The sequence below is a fragment of the Lathamus discolor genome, chromosome 5 (assembly GCF_037157495.1).
Source record: "Lathamus discolor isolate bLatDis1 chromosome 5, bLatDis1.hap1, whole genome shotgun sequence".
In the NCBI taxonomy this organism is placed as follows: domain Eukaryota; kingdom Metazoa; phylum Chordata; class Aves; order Psittaciformes; family Psittacidae; genus Lathamus; species Lathamus discolor.
In genome coordinates, this window is record NC_088888.1 from 77,461,832 (window position 1) to 77,485,376 (window position 23,545).

Genomic DNA, 23,545 nt, shown 5'->3' on the forward strand with positions numbered 1-23,545 from the left:
TGCCCCAAGCCAAAATATGAGCATCGGATTTGGAGATGGACAATACTACAACTGATCAAAAAATCTCAAGTAATCACTGCAGCAAATTCTAACAAGCATCAAGAGAGCCTTGAAGGTGTACTTCAATAATCAGAAAAGAAGAAAGAGTTGTGCCAGCACCCTCCTAATATCTGCAAAGAATGATGCTCCACAGTTTTATGTCTCAATAGAGGGAAAAAGTTTTCAGCACCTACACAGAAAGTGGCATCAAAAACTTGTGATTACAGATTTAATTTGTCTGAATACTTTTGCTTTGAAAAAAAAAAATAGTTATCTATTCACCAAAAATACATCACAATAAGAGAGAGTATTTAAAAGACATTCAGGTGGTTCCACTCAGCTTGAGACCCATTTACCACTTTTCAGATGGAAACACCTTAGGTCAGTTGTGCTAGTTTTGAACCAATGCTCCAACGCACTATACATGGACAGATTTAACAATTAAAATGGAAATAAAAGGCATCCATGTACATTATTTTAAAATAAACATTGTTTTGATCTAAAGGTGAACTTGTCTCTGCACCAGAAAGTCAAATAATAGTTTTTGAAGTAAGTTGTAATGATAAGTGTATGGGAATCTTACCCAACTTCCTAAATACACAAAACCAATTTATAAAGAAGGCAGGGTTTGGTTTTGTTTTAGGTTTTTTTTTGTTAATGTATTTCATAGTTCATAAAATAGCTATTGATTTCCTGTTGAACAAAATTGCTTCCTGAAGTTATGGTAAAGAATCCTACTGAATGATACCATCTGGAAAAATTAAGTGTTTTGTATTTTTCCTTCACTGGTATGAATGTTGCAATACAATTAGAATGACCTAGTTTTTTTCCTGGCTTACAAATTATAAACATAACTTTCTAATAACTCAAGTGATTATATTTATCTATTTTTTTTTTATTTTAATTATAATTACAGATGTTTAGTTTTGGTTGGTTGGCTTGGTTTTTGCAAGCAATGGTGCATAAGTACTACAAATTTCACAGAACAGCTGAGGTAAGAAGCAACCTCTGGTGATCACCTAGTCCAAGCCCCCTCCTTAGGTCACTTAGAGATGGCCATTCAGGCCCATGTCCAGTTGGGTATTGAGTACTTCCGCAGCCAGAGATTCCACAACAACCCTGGGCAACCTGTTCCTGTGTTTGACCACCCTCACAGCAAAAACGTTTTTGCCTGTTAGAGATATCTCACTTCACCTGCACGGACACAGAAGAGATGTACATATTAACTAAATCATCCTTCCTAAAAACAAAGCAGGAACCTTTTTTTCTTTTCCATTATGATTCAACACATGTCAAGAAAAGAAAAAAAAAATTCAACTCAAGGTGCTTTTAAGCATAGCACAAAATCAGATCTCTTTGCAAGCTAGCATTTTTAATACATGAAAATATCAGTGTCTTCCTGTAATAATTTATTTGAATAACAAGTGGCTAAAGGAATATAGGTCAGAGAATGAAAGAGGGGAAAGGTACATCTAGCCCTTGCACACTGCAAATTACTGGTTGGCAGCAAAGCAAGCCAGGCTTCTAAGGATTTTTTCACATCAAAAAACCCTCAGACAAAAGAAAGCAGTGATTCTGAAAGTAATGAAACCCACAACTATACTAATTGGCCTTGCATAATTGTCTTTTTCATGGTCATCTACATGAAACCTAGAGAAAAAGAACCATTTATAAAGATGTCACAGGACATTTGAGTGGGAGCATGGGCAACTGTCATGACTAGGAAAGCTTTGAAGTGACAATGGGATGCACCAGAGGAAAAACTGGAAGGTGTACATGATACAAAAAGAGCTCCTCCCTGTGTCATGGTTTTATCCACACATGGAAATTAAATATAACATAGAATTACATAAATTAACTGATTTCTTACTATAGCTAAAATATTCTGTAACAAGATGGCCACTGGATAAGCTAACCTAGGATACCTGATAATTTTAATTGCAAAATTAAAAAAATTACACTGATTTAATCCAGATTTGGCAGAATTTTAGTCAAATACTTTACAAAACTGCAATAATAATAATGATGAAAAGTAGCATAGTAAATTATTCTATGCATATTCTTCCACTGTAATTAACCAAACCAGAACTATGTTAATATACAAAGCAGCCTCTTAATTTATTAGTGAATATATAAACAAAATATTTTAAATAAAATACTTCAAATACAGATTTCAGAAAAAGCAATTAACGAAAACTTGTAATTATCAGAGAAAAAAAGGACCATCACAAGTTAAGAGGCTGCACCATCTGTTGCTTTTTCTAAAAGAGCAGTCTGAACAGCAGAAAGAAAACACGTTTTCTCATCTTACCTGTCTTGTCTCTATAACAACCACTGATGCAAGTCATATTTATTTCTACACCACCAATGTCATATATAGCACAATTAAATGAAACTGAAAAGGTCAAAAAACATCAGAGTAGGTTCTCCACAAGATGTCTGAACCTGATAATGTCAAGGTGACTCATCTTCTCCTTTGATTTATAATCATTATGTGTTCTTGACACTGCACAGACTGTTAACTACTTTTTATAAATCAAAGCCTCCTTTTTCTTTTTAATTCAGCTATTTTCTTAGTATCCCTGACATTTAGGGGGATGTTACCACAGCACTTTCAATATCATTTTAATCTCATGAGTTAACCAGCAACAGAATTCTCTCTGTATACGAGTACTTGTATATTTACCTCTGGACTTTTAGCCAGAAAAGGTTTGTATTTCTTCTCTCCTTTCTAATTTTATACAAAGCAAACCAACATACACAAAACTTCTGATGATGACTGTAAGGTTATGTGGAAGGAGAGAACATCTGCTCCTTTAAGCATGTCTGGACAAGGATTTTTTCAGTGCAAAAGAGGATAATGGCAGGAGGGAGAAGCCATAAGGAAGAACACACAGGGACACAAACTGAGCCAACAAACGATGAGGGAGGCAGTAAGAAGAACCAAACCTGCTCAGTCTCACTTATTGATAAGGGTATGGGGAATGTGGGAGTGTTTCAGTAAGATTATCTGATGGAAGTCCTTTTAAAATGTGATAATAAAGAAAAAGGAAAAGCTATAAACAAAATATCGAGAGACACAAACCTGAAGATAAACATGAAGAGACAAAACCAAGAATCAAACTGGTCGGAAACAGTGAGTGAAGAGCTAACTATGAGCAAACCAGGACTTTGCAACGGATAAGCAACACAAACCTGAGGGCCCAGGGTGTTGTAAGGGGTTGTGTGGAACTACACCAGCAGATGAAGGCATGTGAAGGTGAAGCGGTTTCACAGAATCACAGAATCCCAAGGGTTGGAAGGGACCTAAAAAGATCATCTAGTCCAACCCCCCTGCAAGAGCAGGGTAACCTACAGTACATCACACAGGAACTTGTCCAGGCGGGCCTTGAATATCTCCAGTGTAGGAGACTCCACAACCCCCCTGGGCAACCTGTTCCAGTGCTCTGTCACTCTTACAGTAAAGAAGTTCTTCCTGATGTTAACGTGGAACTTCCTATGTTCCAGTTTACACCCATTGCCCCTTGTCCTATCACTGGATATCACTGAAAAAAGCCTAGCTCCATCATCCTGACACCCACCCTTCACATATTTGTAAACATTGATGAGGTCACCCCTCAATCTCCTCTTCTCCAAGCTAAAGAGACCCAGCTCCCTCAGCCTCTCCTCATAAGGGAGATGTTCCACTCCCTTAATCATCTTTGTGGCTCTGCGCTGGACTCCTTCAAGCAATTCCCTGTCCTTCTTGAACAGAGGGGCCCAGAACTGGACGCAATATTCCAGATGCGGCCTCACCAAGGCTGAGTAGAGGGGGAGGAGAACCTCTCTTGACCTACTAACCACTCCCTTTCTAATGCACCCTAAGATGCCATTTGCCTTCTTGGCCACAAGAGCACATTGCTGGCTCATGGTCATCCTCCTATCCACCAGGACCCCCAGGTCCCTTTCCCCTTCACTACTTTCCAGCAGGTCAACCCCCAACCTGTACTGGTACATGGGGTTGTTCTTCCCCAGATGCAAGACTCTACACTTGCCCTTGTTAAATTTCATCAAGTTTCTCCCCGCCCAACTCTCCAGCCTGTCCAGGTCTCGCTGAATGGCAGCACAGTCCTCTGGTGTGTCAGCCACTCCTCCCAGTTTTGTGTCATCAGCAAACTTGCTGAGGGTGCACTCAGTTCCCTCATCCAGGTCATTGATGAAAATATTAAACAGCACCGGTCCCAGCACTGACCCCTGAGGAACTCCACTAGTCACAGACCTCCAGCTAGATTCTGCGCCATTGACCACAACTCTCTGCCTTCTTCCTTTCAACCAGTTCTCGATCCACCTCACTACTTGATCATCAAGCCCACACTTCCTTAGCTTATCTATGAGGATGCTGTGGGAGACAGTATCAAATGCCTTACTGAAATCAAGAAAAACTACATCTACCGCTCTACCATCATCCCTCCACCTAGTCACTTCCTCATAGAAGGCTATAAGGTTGGTCATACATGACTTCCCCCTCATAAAACCATGTTGGCTGTTCTTAATGACCCCCTCATCCTTGATATGCCTAGTGATGGAGTCAAGAATAAGTTGTTCCATTATCTTTCCAGGGATGGAGGTAAGGCTGACCGGTCTATAATTACCCGGGTCCTCCTTCTTGCCCTTCTTATAGATTGGTGTGACCTTTGCCATCCGCCAATCCTCAGGCACCTCGCCCGTTTCCCACGACTTACCAAAGATGATGGAAAGTGGCCTAGCAATGACCTCCGCCAGCTCCCTCAGCACCCGTGGGTGCATTCCATCCGGACCCATCGATTTACAGATGTCCAGTTTGCATAGCTGATCCCTAACCCAATCCTCATCTACCAAAGCAAACTCCTCCTTTGTCCTGACTCCTTCTGGGGCTATAGAAATCCGGGGCCCTCGGGGAGAGTCTGCAGGAGTAAAGACAGAGGCAAAGAAGGCATTCAGCACCTCTGCCTTCTTTATATCCTCTGTCTCCAGGGTACCCACTTCGTTCAGCAGTGGGCCTATATTGCCTCTTGTTTTAGTTTTATTTGCTATGTATTTGAAGAAGCCCTTTCTATTGTCTTTAACCCGACTAGCAAGATTGAGTTCCAAGGAGGCCTTAGCTGTCCTAATTGCCTCCCTACATCCTCTAACAACTGTCCTATATTCCTCCCAAGCGGCCAGCCCCTCCTTCCATAATCCATAGATTCTCCTTTTCCACTTGAGTTTGCCCAGCAGCTCCTTGTTTAACCATGCCGGTCTCCTAGATCCCTTACTTGACTTTCTACTCATTGGGACGCTCCGATCCTGAGCTTGGAAGAAGCTGTCCTTGAATGCTAACCAACTATCTTGAGCCCCTTTACCGCCTAGTACACTTTCCCATGAGACTTCCCTTAGCAGTTGACTGAAGAGGCCAAAGTTGGCCCTTCGGAAATCCAGAACTGTGGCTTTGCTAGGTATTCTATTCCTCCCACACAGGATCCTAAACTCCACCATCTCATGGTCACTGCAGCCAAGGCTGCCATTGACCGTCACCACTTCGACCAAACCCTCCTTGTTGGCGAGTACTAAATCTAGCAGCGCTGCTCCCCTAGTTGGTACGTCCACCATTTGCATTAAGAAATTATCATCAATGCACTCAAGGAACCTCCTAGACTGTGAATGACTGGCTGTGTGAGTCTTCCAGCAAATATTGGGGTAATTAAAGTCCCCCACGATGACTAAGGCATGTAGTCGCGAGGCTACTTCCAGTTGCCTGTAGAAAGCCTCATCAACTCCTTTGTCCTGATCAGGAGGTCTGTAATAGACCCCCACAACTGTATCACCCGTGCCAGTCAGCCCCTTGATTCGTACCCACAGACATTCCACTTGCTCCTCATCCGACCCCGGACAGAACTCAATACATTCTAGTTGCTCTCTCACGTAAAGAGCAACTCCACCACCTCGCTTTGCTGACCTATCTTTCCTAAAAAGGACATAGCCATCCATGACCACATTCCAGTCATGTGAACTGTCCCACCATGTCTCTGTAATCGCCACTAGATCATAACCTTTAGCCCGCACACAGACTTCTAACTCCTCCTGTTTATTCCCCATGCTGCGTGCATTGGTGTACAGGCATTTCAGGGAGCCAGTCCTAGTACCCTTTTTCCCCTGGGGGACAGGGTCTAAAGAGCTATCCTTTCCCACAAGTGAAACAAGAGATTGATAGTCCTCCTTAGCCCGCCATCCTTCAATCCCTAGCATGTTCCTCTTGGGCTTGTCCCCAACAGGCCCAGTTAAATCCCCTCCCCCCTTCATAACTAGTTTAAAGCCCTGTCAATAAGCCCTGCTAACTCCTGCCCCAAAACCCTTTTTCTTCTCTGGGACTGGTGTATCCCGCCTGTCACCAGCAAACCAGGTGTCCCATACAGCAGCCCGTGACTGAAAAACCCAAACCCCTGCCTTTGGCACCAGTCACGTAGCCATACATTAACCTGCAGAGTCTTCTTATATATCCCTTCACCCTCGCTTGCAACAGGTATGGAGGCAAACACCACTTGCGCTCCAGACCCTTTAACCAGCCGTCCCAGGGCCCTGTAGTCTCTCTTCATTGCCCTTACGTTCCTCGTAATAATTTCGTCACTGCCAACCTGAAAAACCAGCAGTGGGTAGTAGTCAGACGGCTGCACCAGTTCAGAGAGCTTCTTTTTAACATCTCTAATCCGAGCCCCAGGCAGGCAGCAGACCTCCCTGTGGGGTGGATCCGGTCGACAAATGGGCCCTTCTGTTCCCCTCAGAAGGGAGTCACCCACCACAATTACTCTTCTTTTCTTCTTGGTTGGGGAAGTTCTGAGGTATGTGGGTGAGTGACTAGCCCTGGGTGACTCACTAGATAGATTTGCCTCACCATCTCCATTCACCTGGCCCTGAATTTCCAAGACCTCGTACCTGTTATTCAAGGGCAACTGGGAGGGAGGAAGGGATTGTGAGGGTTTTCGCTTACCTCTCCGAGGAGGAACCTCCCTCCATCCATCCTTGTCCATTAAGCTCTCTCCTTCTGTCTGATGGTAGGAGGGAAGGGGATCCATAGCTTGTTGAACCACTTCCCTCTGCCCTTGCCTTAGGGTGTGGTTCCACCAATCTATTTCACTTTCACACTCTCTAATGGCTCTCAACCTTTCTACCTCCTCCCTCAGTTCAGCCACCTGCCTGAGCAGGTCATTTATTTGCTCACAGCGAACACAAGCAGTATCACTGGCTCCCTCCAATACAAGTGCCAGGCTCAGGCATTCGCTGCAGCCAGAGACCTGCACAGCTGCATGTCTGCAGGAAGGCTCAGTCTGGATACCCACATTAGTACTCACTACAGCTTTCGATCGTGTTGTAACCATGATCTATCTGGTCAATCAATCCGTCTACGTCCCTCAGCACTCCTTCCCCCTCCTGTACTCCAGGCGAGTCCTCTCGATGAGGCGGTTGGAACGCTTCCCTGCCCGCTCGCCTGCCCGCTCGCCTGCCCGCGCAAACTGCCTCGACCCTCTGCCTCGACGCTCTCTGTTTGCCGGCTCTGTTCGCCGCGCTCCTGGTCGCCGCGCTCCCTGGGAAGGTTTTTTAGCCACTCCCAGCTGGTGCCACTCCTCCTGGCTCCGCCCCCTGTGAGTCAGCCCCTCGCGGGAGCTGAGCTTCCGAGTCCTGGGCAAGTCCTGTTGAGGACTTGAGGCTCCCTCCTCAGTGGCTCTTGTCGCTCTGAGGTGAGGCTCCTGGACGCTGATCTCTCCCCTCTCCGCTCCGGTGTTGCAGGCGTCCTCTCTCAAGCTACTCACCTCAGCAACTGATCGAGAGTGGCCCTTGATGGCCGGTTTGAGGAGCAAGGTGGGAAATAAAGGGTTGTAGAAGGAGCTGGTTGTACATAAAACGCGGCCAGTCAGCACGTCTGGCTGAGACCTCTGCCTTGTCATGGTGGTCAGTACTTGCTTCTTTTGAAATCCCATCCTGTGCAGGGGTGTGTGCTGCAAGGACTAAATGCCAGCTGCTGGTGAGACCAGCATGAGAGGACAAGACACTGGGGCAGCAACAGGAGTCAAAGCAGATTGCAGATACCCTGGGCCTGTGGTGTGAGCTACAGGAGCAAGTGGGAGTCTTGGCCACCAGCTGCAGGGGTGGTAACAGCACATATCTCACACAAGAGCTACCACCAATGACTGGAATGCGACAAGTGAAAGGCTGTTTTGTCTCCTGTGGGAGCCATGCAGTGCTGCTAGGCTGGCTAAGATCCTCCACTCAAGAGCTGTCCAGGAGAAGAAACACTGTCATTCCCACTCACATACGTACAACCAAGCTGGCAACAGCACTGCCATAACTGTCTGAGCAAATAACCAAAGAGCAGATGAGCACACCAAAGAGCTCAGGCACACTGAGGAACAGCAAGTCCTCTGCTAAACAAACTGCTAGTAAAGGGGGTGACTGTGCAAGAAAAATAGGCCACTAGGTGTCTTAGCCACAGAAGCAGCACTGTGCTGCTTCAGAGCACAGGTAGAAGAAATCTGCAATTACTAGCTACAACTACACATGCTAAATATGCTTTTTTCTTTCCAGTCTAATTATTGCTTTGTGATATATCTTGCACACATATATATCTGTATATACATATATATGCACATAAATAACATGATACCTATACCTATATATAAACACGTATATCTGTATATAGGGACTATTTCAAACTGGCTGCACATCAGAGTTAACACAGAATATGAAACTTATCAACTGCATTTAATTCAAACAAAATACATAGTTCTTTTCTGTAACTTTTAAAACTTACTATTAACATACACCTAGGCAGTGTTTCAGATTTTAGCTTTAAGTCCACTCCCTCCTTTTGGTGTTACCACAGCTCTCATATCTAAAGTATGAGTGACCTTTGAATAAACTGGAAAATGTCTTCAAAATGTTCTTGCAAAGCTGTTTATCACTTCAGAAGCTGCCTTTTCTCTTCTATTCATCACAGTGTCAATGCAGTGAACTTGAGGCAATGCTACTCCGATATCCACTTTTCTCGCAGGGATGACTAAGGTGAATGTATAAGGCCTGTTTTTATTCTTGCATCTTATGTGGGCAAAGGCACATTTAGCTAACAAATATTCATATAGAAATGAATGTTCATTTAATAACATGGTTAGTTTTACATCATGTCTGAATAAGCATACAACATATCTGAATAAGCAGATCTGTATGCATTTTGGAAGACATCCAGCTAAATTCATTATTCAATAAAAACAGCAAGCTATCAGAACATCCATGTGATAGTCACACTCAAATATTTTGTGCTACAGCTCTGATTTACCTTGGAGACCAGACTTCTGTTTCAAAACACTTCTTCTTTTTCTGAAGATTCTGTTTCTTGGGGAAAAAAAAAAAAAAAACACAACCCCACAAAAAAAAAAACCTACCACCAAAAAAACCCCACTTTAACATGAGAGCAGTTGGCGAGCCTACATAGCTCCTATCCTGGCTCCCTGCTTAACATTCTCAAAAAGTAAATTCAGTTTAAACATCCTAAGCTAGATAGATACATATGATATTCCATCACGAGCATCCAGCATCTAATTTCAATAATAATAGCAATACTTAGCGGGAGAAACTGAAGGTATCATTTTTCAGTTGGTTGGGATGTGGTGGGGAGCGATGTCAGTTTTGATTTGTTTTTTTCATTTTGTTTATTTGTTTTAAACAGAGCGTTAGTAGCTTCAACCCATATGAACAAGGACAGTTATCCTGTTTTTTTTAAGACTATCCCAGCTACAGCCTATTTTCAGCTAAACTTTCAAAGATATTAACAACTGTGAACAAAATACCATTCATAGCTATTTAGAGGCCCCACAGGGAGAAAGAAAATTCCATTAGAGGAGACTGATGAAGCTCAAATGCCTACATTAATTTTACAGATAGAAAAAACTACTTCCCATTATCATCTTTGACACCTTAATTTTTCAACGAAGTTCCTACACACCCACTGTAACAGCAGTCATAAAGTTCTCTGTAACAAACGTGTCTACTCCCTTGAAGCTAGAATAAAAAAGTTTATGGTAGGGTCAGTATAATTCCATTATTCAGTGCCTTAGCCATCATCATGGAAATAATGATTTTTATATTTTTTTCCCCCTGGAACAGTGAGGTCCCAAATCTTGGGTAGGGTTTTATGTCATATTATTAATATCCAAAAAAGAAGTTACCTGTCATGATAACCCTCATCACATGTTGCTACAAATGTAGGATAAATTTCAGCCTACATCACTAAACTGATGTTCTTAGAAATTTTAAGACAAAAATGTAGGTAATGTCTCTGACAATCAGGCCGTTGGAACACAGGAAGAAATTACAGTCTTTCAGAAACTACCAACATCATCTCGCATCAATGCTGCGGTTGGTTATTGACCAGAACATAAACCACATTAGCCACTATTTCAGCACATCTTTACTCCAGATTTCAATCACAAGACTTATTTATGTTCACTAGATGTTCCAGCAATTGCTTTACACGTCATTTCTTCAGACACAAAAACCTCCCTATATTCCCAAAAGCTGTGTGATACTGATGCACAGCCATTCATTCCACTATGAAAGCAAGCATTCTATTAACTCCACAGTCTGGTTTTCTGACTTGCAAATACTGCGGGGTAAGGGTGGGGGGGAGAAGAAAAAGAAAGGAAAAGAGGAAAAAGAGAAGGCAAAGGCAAGGAGGAGAAGTAGAAGAGAAGGAGAAGGAGGAGGAGGAGGAGGAGAGATGGAGACAGAAAAGAAAAAGGAAAAAGAAAAAGGAAAAAGGAAAAAGGAAAAAGGAAAAGGAAAAGGAAAAGGAAAAGGAAAAGGAAAAGGAAAAGGAAAAGGAAAAGGAAAAGGAAAAGGAAAAGGAAAAGGAAAAGGAAAAGGAAAAGGAAAAGGAAAAGGAAAAGGAAAAGGAAAAGGAAAAGGAAAAGGAAAAGGAAAAGGAAAAGGAAAAGGAAAAGGAAAAGAGTTGTTGAATTTTGAACTTTTTTTTTTTTTCTTTGTTTAACATGACTCAAAGAATCAAGTTCACTTTCTCAACTACCTCATCTAAATGACGGGTCAGACATCTTTATTGCTAAATTTCAGTAAGCTCTCAAAACACACTGAAAACTTAAAGAATGCAATACTCTTCAGGTACATCACACCACCCCACACTAAAAATAGCGGCATTTTTAAAAAAACTTTGCTAACATGAATTCTGGGTCTTGTTTGAAAATATAAAAGCAAATTAGCAATTTCCCCGGTACATATCCAATTTGCTCCCAAGTTGTTCTGCTATTTTTATGTAGCTTTGATGTCTGTTTTCTCTCTCCCTTGTTATTCTTCAGATCTCTACTCTAGGAAGAGAATAAATTTACTAAGAAAATGGATGCATTGATGGAAAAGCACTGTTAAAAGGTTCAAAATAAGATACAAGCATTTTGTCCTTCCCTCAGCTTCAGTCAATTTATAAACTGAATTGAGAGATTCAAGCATAGTTGGCATATAGAGGTATAGGCACAGAAACACTGAAGGTAAGTGATGGCTTAAGTTATATTTCATCAGTTGCTCTGTAGATGACTCTGCCTATCTCCACATGCAAAATTTGTTTTCATCCATTATCTGTTCTCAGTCCAATTTCTTTCATCCAAAGAAGTAACAAGCCGATTGTTACAACCAACTCAAGCATTATCATCAGATTACTCTATTCTTATATGTAATGCATAATCATAGCTGTTAAAGCTTCTCTGAACCATAAAGTTCACTATGACTAAAACAAATGAAAAAAATAATGGCAATCACACTTCCTTCCACATAAGATTAAAATCTAACAGAGCAGGTTTTGAAGATTTTTAGAAAGCATTTAAAAGAAATTTTAACTTTTCAAAAACGGTGATGTAGATGTTCAATTCTTTTGGAAAACTAAAAACCGATCTAGAAACTTACTTTAGTATCTAAAGTTAAAAAAAATAAGGCAGTTTAACTTCTGTCAAATTTATATTAGTTTCATAAGGAATAATGCCTTCTAGTTCTATTTATTTTTAACCCAAGACTGGACAGAGTGTTCTGCTTCTATAGTTAACTGAGCATGAATCACACTGTTAATGTTAATTTATCTTTGCAGCCAAATTCAGAGATCTTCATCAGTTTTCGCAATTCCTCTAAAAAAGCCAACACCCGAACACAGCTATAAACAAAACAAGTCATGACTTCCGATACAGTATTGGTTTAACTGTGATTATTCAACATATAGCTGCGAGAAAAACAAAAAATACGAAAAAGTGTTGCCTATTGGAAAATACATACATAAATCTTTACCTGCAGCTCTGTAAAGTATTTTAGGTTCAAAGAATATGCATGGATTTTTGTCCTCTATGCATGACAGGAGCAGTCCTTTGGCCTGAAGAGGACTCCTTGGAATAACAATCTGTAAAAATATTTTTTAAATAGTTTATTCTGCTACAAGCTCATTTAATTAATATTAAAAAACAAGCAATTATTTGCTTTATGTAAACCTACATATAGATTGAGCAATTCTTGCAAAGTGAAGTAATATCAGTGCTATGTTACTGACATACGCTCAAATTTTTTAATTATACTTTATTCATTCATCAGGCTTGAATAGTTCCCTCTACATCATGATTTAAATACTAATGGACTCCTTTCCAATAAGGTAGAACTAGGATCTGAACAACCACATTTTGAGGTAAAAGGAACAGAAGAAAGAAGGTCAGATTAAAAATACATATATATATTATTGTTAGTTTAGTAAAATAAAGACAGACAGCTTAGTGATCCTCAGTTGCTTGGGTAAAGATTCATCAAAGCAGACCTAGAAGGTATTCCGACTTAGTCCAGTCAGTTTTTAAGACTAAAAAATAAATAGCTACATAAAGTTGACTTCCTAGAATCATAGAATCATAGAATAGTTAGGGTTGGAAAGGACCTCAAGATCATCTAGTTCCAACCCCCTTGTCATGGGCAGGGACACCTCACACTAAACCATCCCACCCAAGGCTTCATCCAACCTGGCCTTGAACAACCGCCAGGGATGGGGCATTCACAACCTCCCTGGGCAACCCATTCCAGTGTCTCACCACCCTAACAGGAAAGAATTTCCTCCTTATATCCAATCTAAACTTCCCCTGTTTAAGTTTTAACCCGTTACCCCTTGTTCTGTCACTACAGTCCCTGATGAAGAGTCCCTCCCCAGCATCCCTATAGGCCCCCTTCAGATACTGGAAGGCTGCTATAAGGTCTCTTCCTTTGCTTATGGTGGAAGCCTGAAATATGTTCATTTCCAGAAATGAACAAATACCAAAAAATGCCTTCAACTATTATCAAACAAAGAGAAAACTAAGCAAGGCCTCCATATGTAATCTGAATACTTGGATGGACAAGTATAATTTATTTGCCAACAGAAGAGTTAATTTTGGATGATCTAACAGAATGTTGCTTATGAACAGAAAATTACCAAATTATCACAGTTTAACTGAAAATAGAACCCAAGGGCTCTATTCCTTCAGATCAGAAGGTCCAGCTAATTTACATCTCAGAGATCTTCAAGAGCTGGGACATATAGCATTAAGGCTACTAGCAAACATTTTTTATAGCTGCAAAGTTACAAGTGACCCCCTCTGACTAAAAGCATTAGTTGTAGCATGAGTTTAAAGCAAAAAAAGTAAATAAACCCATGTAACTAGACACAGTAACTTACTGCCTCCAGGAGTTTCCAAGGCTTCAAAATATTTTTTGAGAGTAAGAACATTTAATTACAGGAAAGTAATAGAAAAGAGTCAAAATACAACTTAAATCTGCTATCACATCAAATTAACTTGATACATGAGTTTTGTAAATAAGGGATAGAAGCAGTCTATTAATATTTCACCAAAGTATTTGGTAACAAGACACATGAGAATTTACCCATGGATGTTACTAGTGCAGCTCCTTAGGCATCAGTTTTAGGACAGACTTTATTTACCTTATTCACTCATGATGTTAAATCAGAACATGGCAAAGAAAACTGTTCAAAAGCTGAGAGTCACTACCACTACAGCCACTACAGAGGATGGTAACAAAATGACCTAGTTCACATTGAAGACATGACTGACGAAAGCACAAGTAAAATGAACACCACATACTGAAAAGTCACACAGTTAAGGACTGCATTTTTGTTATAAATTTAGAACACAGCAGTAGAAATTCAGACCTGAATTTATTATCTGCTCAAAGGATGACTACGACACTATGCCGTGCAGCCCTAAAAAAAGCATAATAAAATAGCCAAGGAATTGTTAGTACTGTTGCAAAAATTACTACTAGAAACTCTGCTGGAATACTTCATAACTGTATCAACTGTTTTGAAAGAAATTTTGAAAAAGGTGCCAATAAAGCTTCACAAATTGTTAACATCTCTCTGATATTTTGATTTGCTTAGTCTAATAAAACAAAGACTAAAGGGAAAACGATTGTTCTCTTAGTACATGAACGGGAAGATGAAAGACAGTGAAGTTAAATACACAAGTTAGTCAGGGACAAAATTAGGCTGGAAACTGAAAGAAAGCTTCGAGCCATGACAGCAAATATTCTGGAACAATACAATTATGACAGTCAGTACAGTGATTCTGGAAGTCAGTCAGATTCATTAAGACATACATCCTCACAACAAAAGATACAACCACCTAGCAATGTCCCTGTCACCCTGATAAGCCTTGTCTTAAGTACTAATGGTTACAGTCCTTCCCCTGAGCACTCAAAGTTATACAAACTCCCTTTTGCTTGGAATACCCAAACTTCACCTTAGGAAAGGCAAAAAAATAAAAATCTTAGGTCAGAGTTTAATAAAGAGGGCACTTTTGAAAACCTCTCTCCCCAAAAGTCAATCCTACCTTTCCCAGCTTGTAACACATGACCTTTCCTACTGTAGTTCAGAGAAAATATGCACAGATTGAGACTTTTGCAAATGCATCTGAACCACAAGTCCATTTGCATTTTTGGATTCATACATTAAGGGCCGGCTTTGGATTCATTCAAAAAAAGACCTGCAACTTTGAAGATAAAGCCTTAAATATTAACTGCATTAATGAACAGCTGTGCAAAACATACTGAAGCAACATTATTTTCACAAAGATACAAAATTCAAAAGATAGAGTCTGAAATACTCTGCGCACCAAAAACTAGCATATAAATGCTCCATCCCTGGCAGTGTTCAAGGCCAGGCTGGACAGAGCCTTGGATGGCATGGTTTAGCATGAGGTGTCCCTGCCCATGGCAGGGGGGTTGGAACTAGATGATCTTAAGACCCTTTCTAACCCTAACTATTCTATGATTCTATATTATTTCATCAGTTCCACAGAATTTAATGTACTCTTTATCTTTAAATGAGATGTTACAGGTAGCAGTAACACAGTTACAGTAACAGTTCAGCACTTTACCCAAGGAAAAGTAAAGAAAGTGAAAAATCAACAAGACAAAAGATTAGGCATGAGAGAAAAGAAATTAAATCACCTTAAGTGATTAAATAAAATTCTGACTTGTTAACTTATTAGAAGAATAAGCACAGTAGTACTAGCTCGCTATGAATTAGATAAATTAAATTATTAAACAATTAACTTACCAGAGTGTACCACTAAATGTCAGCACTTGGTTCAGTACATAAAGGTTTGAGATTGACCAACAAGATCATGATAAATTAGCTAGACCTGGCATCAGTGTCTTAATCATATAAGTTATATTGTTCTTCCATATGATGGTAAACTAGTTTTTAAGTTTTTAAACAAGCTCAAGAAACCATTTGATTCAAATACCTGGCAAAAGACATTGTAGACTGCTTTTGTCTATATTGGGAAATATTTTCAAGATGAAAATAGGTACACCTCAGAGACCCTAAAGAATGCCCAAAGACAAAGATTCATTGTTTCTCAAATATCATGAAATACGAATAATACAAGATATTTCTTTTAAGTAAAGAGAAACAAGTAGGAGATCTATGGCCTTCCTGTAAATTAATAATATCTGGAGTTTTAGAATACCAAAAATCATATATACATAATAGTCTAAACAGATAAACAATGAACATGTGTCTTCAGCATACAAATACTGGGTTTGCTTAAGTCTTCCACTCTGATCAAGCTGTGAGTCATTTCTCAATGGACTGGATGCCAGTTAATCCAGAAGTTCAAGTCCATAGGCAAAATTTTACCCAGAAAAATGGAGAGCTGGCAAACAGTGCTCTCAATATGAAATGGTAAGATCCCACCCCTCCTTCTTCTCTAGCGAAGTTATCCGGCTAATTCCGAGGAATCTTAGCTTCAAGGGATGCCACCATCTCCCACAGAAAGCCTCCCTAAAGTTATTATAAGAGAATCACAGAACAGTTGATGTTGGCAGGGACTCCCAGAGGTCATCTAGTCCAACGTCCCTGCTCAAGCAGGGTTACGCAGAGCCAGCTGTCCAGAAAACTTCTGAATACCTCCAAGGACGGAGACACCACAACCTCTCTGAGCAACCTATGCCACGTGCTTCCTTATTGTTCAGACAGAATCTCTTGTGTTTCAGCTTCTGCCCACTGCCAGTCACTGTCATTCATATAAATGAATTTGATTATTCACTTCTTAATGCATTTAACACGACAGATGCAGAAATGAAAAAAAAAAAAAAAGGAAAGTACTATTTATTAATGTTAGCTTTTAGTTTCTGTGCTATACTAGGCACAGATTAAAAATGCATGCTTTTACAGCAAAAAGCACACAAATACAAAATGCTACTACATCTACTAAAATCTACTACAAATTGCTTCAATAATGGCTATAAATTCTCAAACGCTTAATACAGTTTAAATTTTATAACTCGAAAACTTCTTGAAGAGTTTTTAATTAACATATTTAGATATTCTGGTGTGGACTGACTTCCAGTCTACTTTCCCTGCCTGCACCCAGACTCATTGTTAGTCAGGTCCATTAGAAAACAAACTAACAAAGTTAATCTTCATAAAATATGAGTTACTGTACCTTTATTCCAGGACAGTGAGCAAAAAAAGCTTCTGGACTCTGAGAGTGATATAGTGCACCATGACCCACGCAGCCCCAGGGAGCTCTAATGGTGAGGTTCCCACAATTAAACAGATCTCCAGAGCGGTAACGATATTTTGCTGCTTCATTAACAATCTGGGAAGATTTATATACAAAATTAATATTCAGTCCAATACCTTTAGTTATGTGTCATTAAACCTCTATAATACATGAGATGCAACTATATCATTTGCACCATGCATGTGATTCAAAGGACCAAATTAGAAGCAAAGGAATCCTGTAAGACAGTGGAAAGGCAAACAATTTCCAAGGCAAAGGAAGCAATAATGCAGTGTGTGCAAGTTAGATGCCTAGGCCTCGGGAGTTGCCATATAACCCAACTGTTTCTCCATTCCCACAAGGTCAATCAGCCCTCTTCAAATCTGTAGTTTGTCCTGTGGACACACGGCCAGCTGCAGCAGCACAGAGAAATGAGAGGTGGTGCTGGGAAGACACAGCTGACGAATTTAAGGCTGCTGAAGCCAACACACCCAGAAAACCAAAAATGAAAACAAAGAAACATTTGCTTCAAACCACATTTTTAATTTCCATTATTTAATGAGCCTTCAAACTGGCTTGGGTACCTTCCTGTTTACTTAAAGCATGCATAAATATTAGTAATACAGCTGTGGATATATTTGCAAATGTCACATATTCAAACCAAGTACTAACGCCAACAGAAGAGTAATTTAAACAGCCACAAGAGTTCTTTTTACTTCTCTAAATTTATTAGTACTAACCTGATCAAATGCTGGAAAAATGTAATCTGCAAACTGAATTTCTGCAATGGCTGTAGCACCCGTAACAGCAATTCCAATACCAAAGCCAACAATTCCTTGTTCACACAAGGGGGTGTTGAAAACTCTATCTTTACCTATTAAAACAAATAAATAAATAAATAAATAAAAATATAGCATTCCTTTAACACACTGTCATGGTTTAAGCTAAGCCAGCAAGTCGAAAAAACAGCCCAGAAATATTCAAGTTATAAACAAGTCATCTGTAATTAAGCATATGGCTCTTTAGACGGGCTCTTTAGATGGGTGTAGGAACAATACACATCCATTACAGGTAAATGCACTTTCATTTTAATAGTAACAGCTCAGAGGAGGACAAGGAGAAACAAAATAAGAACAGCTTCTGTAACTTAAAATGCTCTGAATACTTCAAGGAAAATCATTTCTTCTGATAAATATAGAGATAAGCACACATACCCTTCATGCTTATATGGGAGGAATAAAGACTACTTACAAGCATTTAAAATAAACTTAGAATAAAAAGCAGTACCATTACTTCAACTTTTTTCAGGCAGTCAAAATGAACTGTCCATACTCAAAGCAGATGGATCTACAAGAGCATCTGTATGAAAGTACACTGTTTCTTCCCCACATTCCATATAAACAATACTGTCTGAAACACAACTACAATATCCTCTATAAGACATGTTAACAATATTTGCCAGCATTCTCCCTCAGCAGATAAGCAGGGGAACCTAGTTTTTGCTATTATATTTTCTGTTTAGAATATTGGGAAATAGACAGGAGGTTTCTCTTGGAGTCCACTATGCATGAATATGCTAAGACATCACACTGGACAGGAAAAAAATTATCACGGTGCACACCAGTGGCTATGAAATAAATTAAACAATAACTAAATACCCACCAAATAAAGAACTAAAGACTAAACTAATTAATTTATAATTATATAAGTTGTTACTATGAAGATTCCTAATTTCAATACCTGCAAGTTAACAAACTAGAGAACAGGAAGATAACAAAAGGTTTTAGAAAGGGATGATAAGAGGAGAACCACTGCCCACAGCCGTATTTACAATACACTAAAGGAGACATGTTTTACAAATCTTTGAAGTACACCTCTTTCATCTTCACACATCACCCAGCACAGCATTGTCATGGCTTGTACCCTGTCCACATGTTTTACATGGTGTTTTGAGTTTCCTGCTTCAAGGGTTACTTTGCTTTTGGTTGGGGTTTTGGGGACTTTTTTTGTGGGTTTTGGTTTGGTGTTGTTTTTTGGGATTTTTGGTTGGGGCTTGTTTGGGGGTTTGTTTGGTTGCTCAGTTTGGAGGGGATTTTGTTTTCTTGAGATGCCGCCAGTAATTAGTCTTTGGTTCTCCTTCTGCCTTACTCTCTTTCCCCTCCACCAGGAACATGACAAAGATATCATTCATTTATGGCAAGTAAAAAAACACATGCTAACACATGATACTACGGTCTTGGTGGTGTCAGTGAGGGTACAGAAACCAAGTCCGTAACTGTAGGGCACTCAATGACTTTGCATACAAGACAGAGGAAATGTTTTTCAAGCACCTTAAATATCATCTTTTAGAGGGGAAGTACCATTTTCTCAAATTAGTCATTCCAAACTTCTGTGACTTCTACTTATTTCTTACAAATCAGTGTTTGAAACAAAAGTCCCTGAGATTTACAATATTTTTAAGATACACGCACACTGGGCTGGTTTATGTTTAGAAATAAGTGTCCAAGAAACTTTAAATTTTTATTTGTCCTGCTATTGCTGCTGAAGATAGAAATGTTACCACAGCTAGCTCAGTAATTAGAATGGAGTTCCAGATTAATAAAATTATTGCATAGCTTTTGAAAGAAAGTAGGATTTTGTTGTCTGGATGTCAAACACACCCCTATCAACTCTGAAACACAGCAAAGCACCTTGAAGATCACAGAACATTTTACAAGTAGAAAAATCTGCTAGCTCTCATTTCCCAGGTAAATGCACAAGATGACCTCAGTAATTTCTAGATGTGGGCGATCTGTACTTTGTTTTCCATCTCTTGGAAGAGAAATAATAATCTCTACAGGTAGTGTACTCAAAAGTTATTCAGACTGAAGATGGCATAGGAAGTAAAAATGGCAGCAACATCATAGTGCTGCCATTTACTCTTGCTAGGCATTTATTTTACCAGGATGCTGCAGTAACAGTACTGGTTTGCATATTTCTGTTCTTTCTTTACTAGTACTACCAATGTGTCTGGCAATGTCACTACATAAAAACAGCCGAGCCCTGACAGGTTTTCATTCAAAGCAGCAGAAAGAGAGGATACTCTGGGAAACCTAGAACTGGGGAAGATATTTATTGAAGATGGAACTTGTTTTCATGTCCTATAATTAAGTTATCCTCACTTCTGAAAGGCATCAATTAATTAAAGCCCAAGGCACAACAAAAATGAGTTCAGAAAGGGTCACACAGAATCATCTTTTCCCTTAACAGCAGACAAAAGGGGATTTCAGTCACATCAGTACGATGCTGTCCTGGGTTTAGCAGTAGCAGTCACAGAGCAAGAAACTTTGGCTTTCAGGGCTATTTAGTCCCATTTCTACAGAATAAATAGACCAGTAAACTAATCCATAGGATGGAGAAGGAAAATAATGTCATAAAAAGATGAAAGAACTTCTGTAACAATGAGAACACGATTATTTTTGAACCCAGAGAGCATACATACTGTGTAAATTGTTCTCATTCTTGAATGATGGCTGCAATCTCAGTTCCCAAGCTATACAGTGTCCTCTGGTGCGCTCCCTCCATTGACAGGCACCATGGTCAAGGAAAGAGGAACATAAACTGCCTATGCAAATGTATAGTTACCCTAGGCTATGCCAGCATCTGTGAAGGTGATGAGGCCCTGCAACCACAAGAGGAAGCAAACACAAGGGATGTCCCTGTACTTGTATCCATCTGTAAGACTATAATCACTTGACAAACACCTCCTTCTCTCTTTTTTATTTAATTTAGGGTACCATGAATTAGACATCTTGTTTTCCGTCTCTTTCACTGATGCATTTTTCAAATTAAAATATCTCAGATTTTAATAAACTAAAAACGTATTAACATTACCAAGACATATTGTTCTTTCCTACTTCTTAAAAGTCTATCGGCAGATCAATATATTCCATGTCATTTGCTTACACTTTTATATAGGACATAATCAGCAAAGAAAACACTGAAAAAAATAAGACTACAGAAGAGACAGAATTAACACACAAAAAAAAAAATCTTAAATTCACAGTAAATTTAAAAATATAGCATTGGTATATTGAAATGAAAATATTAAATTGGCCCTTTTTTCCATCCATGTGGATTTCTATTCCATTTTTAACACATACCACTTTAGTGAAATACACATAAGTCTGCTTTAAGACTCTACCAAATAGCCTACAAAATATACTGTCTTAGCAGAGAAAAAAATCTCACTGTTGAGAGGTGCCCTGAGGTCAGAGCATACTAAGCATGCCTAACCTTATTCCTTATTAACAAGTTTTTTCAGAGTACACTGAAATAGCCTAACACATGGGTTCCATAAAGAAAAATTAAATGTATTAGAACAGTCCTGTAAAATTACCAATTTTAGCTAATAATTAATAAAAACTTCAAAATCAATTCTTTAGTATCAATTTGGGGTAGACGAATGAATTTAAAAGCACAATAGTGTGTCACTCTGATTGAAAACATAAAATACACCCTACTAAAACTGCTGAAATACTATTGCAGTATTAAAGGCATCATGCTGTTACTATGATAAAGCAAATGAAGTGAGAATCAATAAAAGCAAACATGAATTACAACATGACACCTATAACAGGATCAGCTTGAAGTACCTAAGTCGAACTTTTAGAACTAAAGGCATAATCCTGAAGTACTATGGCTTAAAATAGTGTCGTGGTTTAAACCCAACCACAGACCTCGTCCACTCACTCCCCCCCTTCTTGCCCTCCCCCTGCTCCTGGAGGGATGGAGAGGAGAATCGAAAAGAATGCAACTCCCACGGGTTGAGATAAGAACAGTTTAGTAACTAAGGTATAACACAAATCACTACTGCTACCACCAATAATAATAATGATAAAGGAAATAACAAGAGGAAAGAATACAACACCTCAACACCAGCCGACCAATAACTCACCCCCACTCCCCCCAGCCGAGCACCGACCGATACCTCCTCCAATCCTGCAGTCCCCCAACCCTTCCGGGTAACTCCCCGTTACATCCTGGGCATGACGTGCTGTGGTATGGAATACCTCTTTGGCTAGTTTGGGTCAGGTGTCCTGTCTCTGCTTCCTCCCGGCCTCCCCTCCTCCCTGGCAGAGCATGAGGCTCAGAAAGTCCTTGGCCAGACCAAACATTCGAGCAGCAACTGAAAACATCGGCGTTATCAGCACTGTTCCCAGGCCAAAAGATCAAAACACAGCACTGCACTAGCTACTAAGAAGGAGAAAAATGGCTGCTGCTGCTCAACCCAGGACAAATAGTAAAAGGAAAAGCCAAGTAATGTGACTGAATGAGATTTATTAGTGAGAAATGGTCTTGATTGCACATTTAAAACAATAATTATGATCCCTTAAAAGCAAAACATAAAGCACTTTGCTATTCACTAGATGGGAAAACAAGCCTTGGATAGTTTCAAGACATAGGGTTTTCTACATAAAATCTAGCCCTTTAAGACAAAAAAGATATATAGATCATTGGGATAAAACAAATCTATTAACCTCCCTGAACATTAAAAATTGTATGGCATGCCTTTAACATCTTATTTCTATTGATACAGTATGACAAAACATTAAATATTTTGTTTAGTTTCAGTAACCAGTGAACATTTAAAAGCATTAAGCCTTCGTATTTCTATTTTATCTCACATAGTCAATTTTGATAAACAGCCGTTCACATCATCCCTTGCAAAGCATCTGAGTCAGATTTCAGCTGAAATCTGACTGCAGCAGACAAATAACCCAGAGATACTTTGTCTTTCCATATTTCATTTCTGTAGCAATGAAGAAACATTTCCTCAAATGTACTCTTCTCCTATTACGTGCATCAGCCAAAACAATTACTTGCATCAGCAGCTCAAAACAAGCTAACACAAACTCCACAAACTGACTTGTCACTCCAAGTGAAAGCAGTACCTTCACATTATCTGAAACCAGGTGCGTCAGTCTCTGAAGAAAGACGTTATGCTGGTGTCCATTTCAATTAACCTGCCCAGCTTTAGCAACATCCCTAGCTTCAGCCATCTGAACAGGTTGGTGCCCTTTTCCAAGCAGTGAGGGAAGCAATGCGGCAAACAGGGCTATGTGAAAAAAACAGAAAAAAGATGATTCTTCTCATCTTTCCATCCCAGTAACTCAGGGAGAAGATTACGTGCACATTAAGCAGGAGAGTAAATACACTAGAAGTATTACTGAATAAAGTAAACCTGACAAGATTAAAAGAAAAATGCAGGTTTTGATTAAAAACAATTTTTAAACAATTACTTCATCCTCCTCTGATCTATTTTTAATTAAACAAAAAAAAAAAAAAAACCAACTTTTGGAACAATGAGTTAAGTACCCTACAAGGGTTCAAATTACCATTAATCCTTTGCCTAAGGGGCAACAGTTTTAAGGCAGCCTTACAGTCATCTT

At 39.6% G+C, this 23,545-nt stretch overlaps 1 protein-coding gene across 3 annotated transcripts in view; it reads right to left on the reverse strand.

Moving 5' to 3' along the window:
• Positions 1-23,545, reverse strand: part of BCKDHB (branched chain keto acid dehydrogenase E1 subunit beta) — a 121,842-nt gene that overhangs the window by 79,106 nt on the left and 19,191 nt on the right. For 2 of the 3 annotated variants that reach the window (XM_065681378.1, XM_065681376.1), the window contains exons 4-6: positions 17,855-17,988; positions 17,055-17,210; positions 12,352-12,472 (exon numbers count right to left, since the gene is read on the reverse strand). In XM_065681378.1, the coding sequence (XP_065537450.1) occupies positions 12,352-12,472; positions 17,055-17,210; positions 17,855-17,988 (411 nt within the window). The remainder of the gene's footprint in view (positions 1-12,351; positions 12,473-17,054; positions 17,211-17,854; positions 17,989-23,545) is intronic. The other variant, XM_065681377.1, reaches the window with a different exon arrangement.